Here is an 11,746-nt window from a genome sequence, read left to right on the forward strand (position 1 = left end):
AGTCAGTTCTCCCATTTGTCTTATAAATAAGTCCCATTCTCCTTCTACTCCTTTGTATTGGCAAAGGCTTGTGGCTACTTTCTAGCATCTCCCTTGAGTTGTTCTCTATCTAAAATGCCAAAAAGATGACTCTCAAGTCTGCCTATCCCCACTCAAGTACATGTAACTATATACTTGTACAACAGAATTTATTACTATTCCAACTATATTGACATCTTCCAAAGTAACATCTGTGACTGAAGAAATCTTTTTTATATTAATTAAGACCCAGTTTATATTAAAGCATGATGACTCCAATTTTCCATCTCTTAATAGAACATAAAGCATGCCCCTGGGGAAAAGCAAACTAAAAGCTGAGCTTTCAAAGAAGTGAAAAATAAAACCCATATTATAGATAAAGGTTTGACTGCAAATGTATCTTGGGAAGTAACCAAAAATTAGAGGTGACCTTCACACGGGAAATAAAACCTTGATAAAGAACTGCTAGGGGATTTAAGTTTTAGAGTACAGGTAGGTGTGTTCTGCTGCAAATGAAGGTTTGCATGAGGCGATGAGTACCCTGAGCTATCTCCTATCCTCTGGGCTAAGGGCCCTCACTAAGCTGTAAGCTGAGAACACTGGCCAAGGAAGCTGATTATCTTGAAGGGCTGGCATCATGCAAAGTAGGTGGACTGAGGCAAAGGAACTGGACACTATGAACTGGTTAGGCTAAGTCAGACAAACCAATCATTGGATCATCATACATTTGTGCTAAGAATCAATTTTTGTGCCCTCTTAGTTTCCATTTGAGATTTTCTTTTTTCTCCTACGGCACTATCTGTCCATTGTGTCTTTCCCTGTCCTCCATATGCCACATGAATGGCCTTCTCAGAAAATCTATCCCCACAGCCTTGTTTAGTGAGCAAGGGTTCAGGTCCCTCTGTCCTTTCACCATTAATGACTGAATAAGTGCTGGGCACACCAGGCTAATGTCTCCCTCCAGAAAGAGACTCTAACTAGTTATCTGAACAAGAAAACTCAGGATGGCCATGCAGGGCCACAGATGCTGACATGAAATTAGGGCAAGCAGAACCGCCAAGCAACGTCAGAAAGCGAAGTTGCTTAGCAGGCAGAAGTAGTGACTATGTGCTGTGCATGTAGGTAGAACGAGCGGGAAGAACAGAGGAAGGAGCTGCTTAGATTTTTGCTGATTTCTAGTTCCCAATTCCAGTCTCTCATGAGAGCAGTGAACTTTTGGTCTTCAGGTACTAAAACACAACCTTTGAGGTAAGTTCATTTGAGGCTCTGTTTCTACTAAACAATCAATACCAATTCATGTCACCTCCTCTCAACTAAATACAGGTGTTCACAATTTTGAAAGGTCAGAAAGTCTGAGGCTTAAAATGGTAAAGCACCAGAGTAGCACTGACTTTACATATACACTTGAAAGAGAAAAATATGTCCCATGCCTGTGTCCTTCCCAGGAGATTATTATTCAATGGAATTTGCAAGAACTCCAAGTACCCTCGGGACAGTAGTTTCGTGACCACACTTTGAGAAGCGCTGCTTAGCCTGCCTGCTTCAACCCTACCACAAAGATCTGTATTCTCTCAAATGCTTCTCTCGGAAAAACTGATATTCATCAAGTGCCAGCATGCAAAAGTAGCAAATGACTGTTGGAAAGATAGATTCGTTTGAATCCCTAATAGGAACAAGTACTGTTTCTATTATTCTTTCTGCATATATTTTTGTTTCATTTCCCATTAAATAGAACAGTGTAAAATAGCTTGGAGGGCCAAAATACAATTTATGATGTTGTTTCCAGCCGAAAATGAATTTAAACTTCCAAAGAGCTAATTTGCAGTCTTCTGAAACATAACCAGTTTGTAATTTGAAGACTTTATGTGCCATTCCAATGGAGAAAATTTGATTATGAATGGTTTTAGATGATACCAAGGAATTATTGTTATTTTTGTTAAGGCATAATGACATTTGGGTGATTTAAGAAAAACATATTTTTTTTCAGAGATACAAATAAAACTAGGTAGGGATGCAATGACAGGCTGTACAAGATTTAATTCAAACTACTTCAAGAAAGAAAATAATTGTTTATAAAATGAACACACGAAGTAAATGAGGTGAAAGCTTGATCATCTGACTCTGGAGACATGAGAATATGGGGATAGAATTTCTTTATTTCTACTTCTGAGTATACTAGGGAAAGGAGCATATGAGATGTCAACTAATGTAATAGTCACACAGGATTCCTACAGGATCACATATGATATACAACTTGAGCACATACAAACTGAGATAACTACTGACATCACAGAAGACAGACATAAGAGGCCTTTAATTTGGGGGACAGAGATCTACTTATCCTCTTCAAATTCCTAACATAGTTGAGGGGAAAAATATCATAGACAGAGCCTATGGAAAACTAATCACTTATTTAGAAGATATATTTTATTTTTCATAGTAATAAATCATACTTGACAATATAACCTATTACTTCATATTTTTATGCGAATCGTAGGGAGATGGAAAAGAAAGAAGAGGACAAAAACACAAAGAGATAGTGATATTTCAGGAAGCGGAAAAAACAGAGACCCTGAGTCCTTAGATGAACACTTACAAGGGCCTTTGTCACCCCTGCTCTTAGTCTATTAGGGGCCAAGTTGAAACTAGCACCACCAACACACATTCACTACTGGTACTACTCTATGGTCCTCACTCCTAAACAGGGACCCTTAAAGCCTTAAGAAATTCACCCCTTGGATCCTGGCTGTGCCACCATCAGCCACAAGGTGTTGCTTACACTCATTTTAAACACTTGTTTGAAAAGATCACTACACTGGGTAATCTAAAAGCCCTTCCCAACTCAAATATCCCATGGCACAGTTTTCCACAACTTTGTGCTTTAATCTTTAGAATCCTCAGAGACTTTATTCTGAATTAGTTATACTGCATGGTCCCAGGAGGCAACTGACACTGTGTCCAAGCATAAAAACTTCCTCCAGGTTGACAAGCATGAGACAAAAACTGATTCTGCTGCCAGGATTAAAGTTCTGTTACTCTTTCCTTTTCATCAAATAATAGATGTTTAGGGCTTATTGTTAAGGGAAATTTCCTAGTAAGTTTCTATCTGAAATTAACATATAAAGAGATTAAATGCACAATTCAATTCATTTTTAATACAAGTGACTTTTGTGAACCATGTATATAGAGAAAGGTAACACTTTAAATCTGTTCTATTGGTAAACACAAAGACATAGGGCTAGAGAATATTTCTGGCCAGCAATATAAAAAGAGAGAGAGAGAATAAGGAGTATGGATTCTCTCTCATTCTAGCTCTCATTTTAAACCAGTAATACTGAAAGCCTACAGTGCTGCATGCTTTGGGACATTTTATTTGTGAAAACAGATAAAGCACATTCTATTTGCTGCTTCAATATGTTTCACCTTTCATGCATTATACAGCCATTTCAAATTGTAAAAAAAGAAAAAGAAAAAAAATCCATGGTTTTTACAGAGATTTTTGACTGTGGTTTTGAAGGGCCAGATGAAATTCAACATTGCAGTCTGGATTCTCTCAAAATTCCTTGTCATTTACTTATAAATAGCAAATATACTTCTTCACTTTTTCTATCAGCAGTAAAGAATTTACTGAAATGATCAGATGGTTAAACAAAACAAACGAGATAAAATATAAAGAAACAGACATCTTCTCCTGTCATGTTTCAACCACAAACAATATTCATAAAAACCTGTCATATCCAGTCACTTATACCATCTCAGCTGAAGGTTAGAGATAATTGGGCCAGACAGACCATCTTATAAAAGGAGAAATGTGTGTCACAAAGATAATGAGATTAGAGAAATTACTGACTGACAGAGTCATCTATTCTCAAAATCTCTCTGATTCCAAAGAGTTGAGGATATACAAAGAAATGAAAGCTAGGGAATCTGTTCTAGATGCAAAGTTTAGAAGGAAGAAAAAGGAAATACAAAAGAAAGTAAACAGAAACTTTCCTCTTTTGCAAAATTAGGATAGCCTTCCCCTCATACAGACCCCAACCCTTGGGCCAAGGAAGAGATCCACAAGAATGGCCATTTTAAGGTGGGTACAACCCCCTGGAACTGGTCCTCACAAGCTAGGCCAAGACCCTCTGTTCAGGAGGCAGCACAACTGTCTATGTGGGTACAGTACTCTCTGAGAAACTCCCTGTAGACACAGGACATATGGCCAGCGCAGAAAATGACTGAAGTCAATAGCAACATCTCACCATCTTCCCAGTTTCCAATTCACTAAACATGATCTAAAGAAACACCCTCATTCTCCAGGTCTTCCTCTAGTCTGAGGACCATATACACTTAGGCACATCCTGCTCTTTTTCTTCCAATATTGATGTATATTTATCAACACATGTTCTCACTCTTCTGTCCAATTAACGCATCTCTTAGTCATGGGCATTCTGTTAGTGTCCACTCACAGAATTAAGGTGAGAGTCAGCTGACACCTCTCTCCTTCTACATCTCTAACCCTATTCATCTCCCATTCCCTATCTTAACCCCAAAGAAAACCCCACTTCAGGAAACACTCCTTGAATGGCATTTTTGCTCAACTGGGTGCCATAGTGCCTAGAATGTTGCGAATAACATAACAGGCACTCTATAATTAACGAAATTATCTACTGAATTTCCCTAGATGATTATATGTCATTATCAGATATCTCCTTTTCCCACTACGGCATGCAATCAAATCTATTAACCTTCCTTCCAACTTATAACCTCACCCAAAAGGAAAATCTCAAGTGGCTTAAGACAGTAGGGCTGTTTTTTACTTGGGGTTTGACTTTAAACCTCATCCTGGTAGCAAATCTTTCAAGAGAATCTCTTCTTCATCTATCTTCCCAACCAAATGTATAGGTGCATCCCATAGGGTTGGCCTCCCCTATCAAAGATGCCAACTCAGAATATTCCTATGTGCTTGAAGAATAACTCCCTCCAATCCTTATGCAAAACACATGTACCACTTAGATTTCACCTCCCAAAAAAAGTATATATACCAGACTTCCCTACAAGCACATATCCTCCAGTTTCTATTACTGTGAGTTAGGAAGAAATCATCTACTTTCTAGGTTATTTCTTCCATTTGCAAAAATATAAACACACATTGTTGAAGCCATCAGAGGTAACAGAGATGTGGAAAAGGGAAAGAGAACAGTAGGTGGGGAAAATGACCAATTGTCTTCTCCTCATTAGACCCCTCTTCACTGGTACCTGGTTGCCTAAATCTGTCACTTCTACTCCTATAAAAACAAGGAGAATTTTTATAGCAAAATTTCTCTTTACTTTGCTGGTTCAAAACTGGGAAGAAGTGCATCATGAGATGAATTATGCTAGAAAACCTTATTTTTATTGTTCATGAATGCATCATCATGATTTATCTCTTTTCGGTTACTTGGTTCTTAAAATCTTAATTGCTGAAGTAAGTCCAAAACGTCAGAAAAGCAAAGTCCACCTTCTGACCATTCCTTACAGGTCAGCTGCCTTCTGTGCACAGAGCCTCCAGACTGAGGCAGTCACTGAGATGAAGAAGACATACGCAGTCCTAAACTCCAGTTGCCTGTGCTACAGATTCACAGCAACACTTGCCTTAGCAAATGAGATTGACTTTGAAAATACAAATGATTACACAGGCTAAGAGAAATGAGCCAAGCCTTTTCTTACCCTACCACCACTTCCCCACTCCCTTCCAAGCCTTGACTTAAAATTGATACTCTATGGTCACTTACTGTTCTCCCTACTCACCTATTCAGCAAATGATAAAAACTCCCAGACGCTGCACTCTGCATATATTCATGTTCTCTTCTAACCCATCCCAAGACTCTAAGAGGTAAGCTTTAACATTCCTGTTATACAGCTGGGAAAACTGAGGCCCTAAAATTAAAAGCAACACCAGAGGACGGTGCCAGTCAGTGAAATGATTAAGATTAGACCATGCTAATCCTTTGTTAGTACTGTAACTTACTGGAATTCTTCAAAGACCTTATGGATTTAGAACACCTAAAATATTTTCATTAAAAAATTTAGCAATGCATACCTGTTTTTTCCTTGAATTTGCTTTGGGAAAGAGGCCTGCTGACAACACAGATGTAAATGGAGAACAGCATAGCTCAGGAAAGGGGTTTGGAATAGATGGCATTTCCAGAACATCAAGATCTTGCTTTTTTCTCCTACAGCAAGAGAACATAGGATGTAATTTACATAAAACAGAATGTAAAAGACAAATGCTGTCAGCATTAAAAAGTGCATGAAGGCCAACACACAGCACTCTGTGATGATGCTAATATTACATAAAGTATACAGAAGAGGTCCGTGCTGTCCTTTCTGTGGGTAAAAATAAAATATGTTAACTGACAAAAAAAAATAAATCTCTTATAGTATTCCTATCTTTTTTTAGGGAAATGTGCAGGACTTCGAATAAGTCACCAAGCACGGAAACTCCATGTTCAGCACTTCTGTAATTTTCCTGAGGCAGAAATGTGGATTGTGTAATTATTACTGCAAAGAAAATCCTGAGAAGGTAGACACTGCCGCGGATCCGTGCAATGGACAAAGTCCCTAAGTTACACCAAGTGAATTCATCCCTATGATATTTTACTAATCACTTCTGGAAGTTATGATCTATTAATTATAGCTGTGGTTCATCTCACTTCAAATTCCATTCACAATGTTGCCCACACACAGTCTGTTGATTTTTCAAGTGCTCAGAGACACTCAACAGCGAGGCAGTGTTTTTGAGGAGGTAAGTTAACAGAACTTGCTGGTATAAATGTTCTCTAGTCCACTGGAGAGTAATGTTAACTTCACATAAGTTGGAGCACTTTGAAAATCTGGGGGGAAAAGTATCATTTCAATGTATGAATACAAAGGACTACAGACTTTGGTATTGTTCTAGCAGGTTTTCGTCCCTGAAGTACGTGCAACTCTGAAGGCACTTAGTGCTAAATGCTATGGAGATGGGAAAACCTTTTAATGCCTCTATTCTTTTCTGCTGAGCGGCAAGACTGCTCAAATGTCAATCCATGCTTTGCTTCCTCGCCGGGGTCTAAGACTCTATGTGGGAGGTGAACTCCTTTATGCTACGATTTTTTTTTCATAATAAGAATTTTTTTTTTTTTTAATGCAGGGTCACGCAGAAGGGGCAGAGGGTAAGGAACCTAGAGTCCACTCTTCCCACCACGCTGCTCCCCGCCCCCCGCCCCGCTCCACACAACTCCCTGCAGATCACACGGATGGGCAAAGGCGAGAGACCAGGAGCTCTCAATGAAACGGTGATGCTATTTATAAGCTGTGAGATCGCAATGTCCTGTTGATCCGGCAGGAGCCAGCTCCAAGAGAATTGTCTTCGGAGACTTTCTCTAACTTGGCCCAGCTCTGGGCACATGGCTCACCCCCTAGGACCGCCTCCTCACCCCCTCGGCCGCTGCCAAGCCAGGACACTCCCCCGCGCCCTCCGAGGGCTGCCTACCTGTCTGCAGCACAGCCGCGGGTCCCGTCCGGAGCCGGCACCAGAGCTCGCGCGTGCAGCCAGGGGGCCCGCGCCGGGTCGTGGGCGTCGTCCCTTCCCTGGGCAGCGCCGCACACCTGGGCGGCCAGCGGCGAGTCCCGGGCAGCCGCCCTGTCCGCGGCGCTCTGCCCATCTTGCAGGGAAGTGGTCATGGTTGCCAGCCGGGGGGCTCGGGCGGCATGGGAGCCCCGGCGCCCAGGCTGCGGGGTGTCGGGAGGCGGGAGGCGGGGTGCCGGCTCGGCGGCCCGAGCGCCCAGCAGGTGCGGTGGCCTGGCCGCCTGCGCTCCGGCCCCGGCGGCTCAGCAGCTCGGCTGAGCAGTCTGCGAGGCGGCGGGGGAGGGGAGGGGGCGGAGGGGAGGGTGGGGAGAGGGGAGGAGCGGCCGGTGGGTGGGGGCCGCGGGCGGCGGGGCGAGTCGCGGAGGGGGCGGGGAGGGCGCGCGCTCGGCGGCCCGGCGCGCTCGGGGGAGGTGGCGTCGGTCCTCGGCAGCCCGCCCCAGGACCTCAGCTCGCGGCTGCCCGGGCGGCCCCGGCCGCCGCCTCCCCAGGTGGGCGCCTAGTGCCAGGCTAAGCCCGGGCCAGGGCGGGCCCAGCGCTGCTCGAGGCAGGCTCGGAGCGGAGCCCGTGCTCCCCGCGCGCACGGCGGAGCGCGCCGGCGAGGCAGGGGTCCGGGCAGCGCTGACTCTCAGACCCTTCCATTCTTCCAGCTCTGCGATCTGAGATCACCTAAGCTGTCTCTGGGCCGCCATGACAGGCGCTACCGGGCCAGGAGGCCAGGGGTCCACGGGGCCAGGTTTGCCCTGGTCCGTCTCCATGTGCCTCTTCATGCACTCTGAAGCCAAGGATTGGGGCGCGGGTGGGGAGAGGAGGGAGAGCGAGCAGGGAGTACGCTCATAGGCAACTACTGAGATTTTGAGGAGCCTCAGTCAGTCATGAGTAAACCAGGAGGGGTCTGGAACTGGAAAGATTATTGTCTTTTCTCGAGAGCAGCTTTCATGTCACGAGTCCCTACTCTGCCTTTCCCCATTCCACGCTCACAGCAGCTCCCGAAATTAAACACGTACCTTCTTTTGCGCATCAGGAAATTGGGGCTTCACACAGAGTACTAGTAACTGAGGCAGTCAGGATTGCAACCCGGAAGCCCCTTCTCTAAGACCAGGACCTCCTGAAATGGTAATGACCTCACATGCAGCCGCCTCCGAAGTTCAGGGCGATAACCGTTCCTGCTCTTCCCACACCTGACCATATCTCCACGCACTGTTGAGCGTTTGCGAATGTTTTACACACTCTGTTCTTTGACCAAATTAGGTAACGTCTGTCCCTGGCATCAGTTTCACCAGTTTGTCTTAACCTCCGCAGCCTCTGTCCAGGGAAAAGCCAACGCCGCCATCCTGAAGAGACGGCAACCCATGCTGCCATGTGGGGTTATGTAACCCCCTGCAGTGCCCGCATCTCATATGGGCACTGGCTTGAGTCCGAGCCACCCCACTCTCCATCCAGCTCCCTGCTAATGCTCCAAGTGGCGGAAGCTTGGGCCTCCGCACGCATGCGCGACCTGAGACCCGGAAGAAACCGCTGGCTTCTGCCGGGCCCAGCCCTAGTTGTTGTGGCTATTTGAAGAGTGAGCCAGCAGATGGATGAGCTTTCTCTCTACCCCTTTCTTTGTAACTCTGACTTCTAAAGAAATACATCTTTTTTAAAAAGAGAGAGAGATGGCAACCTACACCCTCATCTCTGCGTCCCCTTCTCCACCGGGACACCGACCACTGGCTGCATCTAGGAAGTGCTTAACTCCTAGCAGATAAGGAACCGGGGATATCCCTTGAAGAAAGAAAACCTTTGAGTCAAGGAGTTTATAAAAATCAAGTTATTCTTTTTCCAAATGTCAAAGTAAAGAACCAGAAAATGGCGGGTGTGTCCTGGGTGTACTGTCCAAGATGCTTTATACAATGCAGTGGCCAAGCCAGGACACAATGGTGGCGCCCCTCGGGGATCTAGTTAATACTAATCACCAGAATAGCCAACATTTATTGATGCTCTGTGCCAGGCAGAGCCCTCGTTCATATCTAATTCTCTGAATTATGGTCTGGATTCTAAGCACAGGTTTTAAATGAGTTTAATGTGAAAGTATACAGTTATATTGTGTTTACTCTAGCAAAGCAAAGGGAGCTATATATTTGCAGATAGCTTGAACTAAAGAAACAAAGAAGCTTTAGTTGCCACTATTATCCTAATTTTCTGCAAAACTGTCCAGCAGCCCTTTACTCTAAGAATGAGTTGATTGAGGTTTGGGTGTTCTGACAGCAGGGTGAGGCAGGCAATGGCTGATGTTTGTTCCTTCCTCACTCCCAACAACTCTCTCTCTCTCTCTCTCTCTCACACACACACACACACACAGAGCAGACTCTGGCTTTTTGTTGCAGAGTAGGATGGGTGGACACTACACATTTTTTGGCCACTGGCCATATTATCTCCCACTAGTATGTCCTGCTTCACTTCCCAGCATAATATCCAACCCTCAAGGAAGAGTATCTGTTGGTTGGAATAAGATATCAAGTGTATTTCTCCCTTCCAGGCATTCCAATTATTGAAAATCCAGGGACAACTCATTTGTAGGTGCTTCCTCTGACCGCAGTGTCAAATAGGAAAAGAGCAGGTCTCCAAGAATGACAGTCTTAGAGGTTTTATTTTTTTTCTTTTTTTTCTTTAGATTGACATTAAATATGGAATTTACTACTGGTCATATCTTGAGTATATGTACCAAGAATTATCGGAATTAGTTCATTCAGTGGTGGGTGCTTGGCACAGTGTTTAGGATGCAGCTTGGAATGCCCGCATCCCATAACAAAATGCTTGGATGCAAGTCCTGACACCACTTCCAATCCAGCTTCCTTGTAGTGTGCACCCTGGGAGGCATTGGGTTGTGACTCAAACACTTTGGTTCTACATGGGAGAACTGAAGCATTTGGGGAGTGAACCAGCATATGAAAGATTTCTCTCTCTTCTCCCTGAATAAAACAAAGAAATTAAAATGTAAAACAATTAGCTCATTCATATTTTTGAAGCTAGCCAATAAAAGAACTAGTTTTTGTATCCAAGAGGTTTAGAAGAAATTATTATGAATAAAGAACTATTCGATATGGAATAGAGGCAGCCCTCCTGCTGCCTAAAAAAACAGGCATTTTTCAATGAAAAGGAAGTTAATATGGGAGATTTTCCTCCCTGTACCTGACAAAAGAGTTCTAGAACCATAAAGCAGATCTGTTGGTACCAAAGAGCAGTACCAGCCCCCTAGTGGCTGTCATCCCTTTGGACTACAGCCTCTAACATTGCAAAAGAAGCAGTTTGTCTCTTGGCGCCTTCTCATGGTGGACCTTTTCTGCCCCTTTGCACCTCTCTTTCCTGCCTCTGCTCAGGAATCTCAGACTTCTTACTCCTATAGGAAAATGTTCCTCCTTGTTTTCCTGTCTCCCTCTGCTCGGCAAATCAAATTTCTAAACCCTTTGTGTTGGGAAAGACAACACACAAACAGAAAAGGTTTCACAAGCAAAATGTATGGTGTGCTGCCAGCCTTGTAGTGTAGCTGCTTAAGCTGCTGCCAGGGACAATGGCATCCCATAACAGAGTAGCAATTTGAGACCCGGCTGCTCCACTTCCATTTCAGCTCCCTGCTAACATGCCTTGGAAGGCAGAAGATGACCTAAGTACAAGGGCCCCTGCCACCCACATAGGAGTTCAAGACGCTTGGCTTCAGCCTGGCCCAGATGTGGCTGTTGCAGTCATTTGGGAGTGAACTAAAAGATGAAAGATCTGAATTAGCAGATGAAAGATCTATCTATGTCTGTCTCTCCTGCTATCTCTCTGCCTTTCAAATAAATAAACAAATCTTTAAAACAAAAAAAAAAGTATGATGACTTATCACAAGGAAAATACTGATATCCCATCATGAAATGAGTTATTGTCAGAGCTCCTAAGTTCTCTCTTGCCCCTCTCTACAATCCAGATTTTCATAGAAATCAAGTCCTTTTTTTTTTTTATTTGCAGTTTAGCCTTCTAAATATCCATCAATAAACACAACGGATTAGGTTTTCTGTTAATGGAATCCTACAGTTCAACCCTTTGTTGTTTGACTGGGTTCCCTTAACATTACATTTGTGATATTCTTCCAGGCCTTTGTAGTACCTATTCATGGTC

General features: G+C 43.7%; 1 protein-coding gene across 2 annotated transcripts in view; it reads right to left on the reverse strand.

Annotated features, from left to right (window-relative positions):
• Positions 1–7,844, reverse strand: part of GRB14 (growth factor receptor bound protein 14) — a 134,079-nt gene extending 126,235 nt beyond the window's left edge. For both annotated transcript variants that reach the window (XM_062187513.1, XM_062187526.1), the window contains exons 1-2: positions 7,517–7,844; positions 6,086–6,218 (exon numbers count right to left, since the gene is read on the reverse strand). In XM_062187513.1, the coding sequence (XP_062043497.1) occupies positions 6,086–6,218; positions 7,517–7,707 (324 nt within the window). In that variant the 5' untranslated portion in view covers positions 7,708–7,844. The remainder of the gene's footprint in view (positions 1–6,085; positions 6,219–7,516) is intronic.
• Between the last annotated feature and the right edge of the window lie 3,902 nt (positions 7,845–11,746).

This window comes from Lepus europaeus, chromosome 1 (assembly GCF_033115175.1).
Source record: "Lepus europaeus isolate LE1 chromosome 1, mLepTim1.pri, whole genome shotgun sequence".
Taxonomy (NCBI): Eukaryota; Metazoa; Chordata; class Mammalia; order Lagomorpha; family Leporidae; genus Lepus; species Lepus europaeus.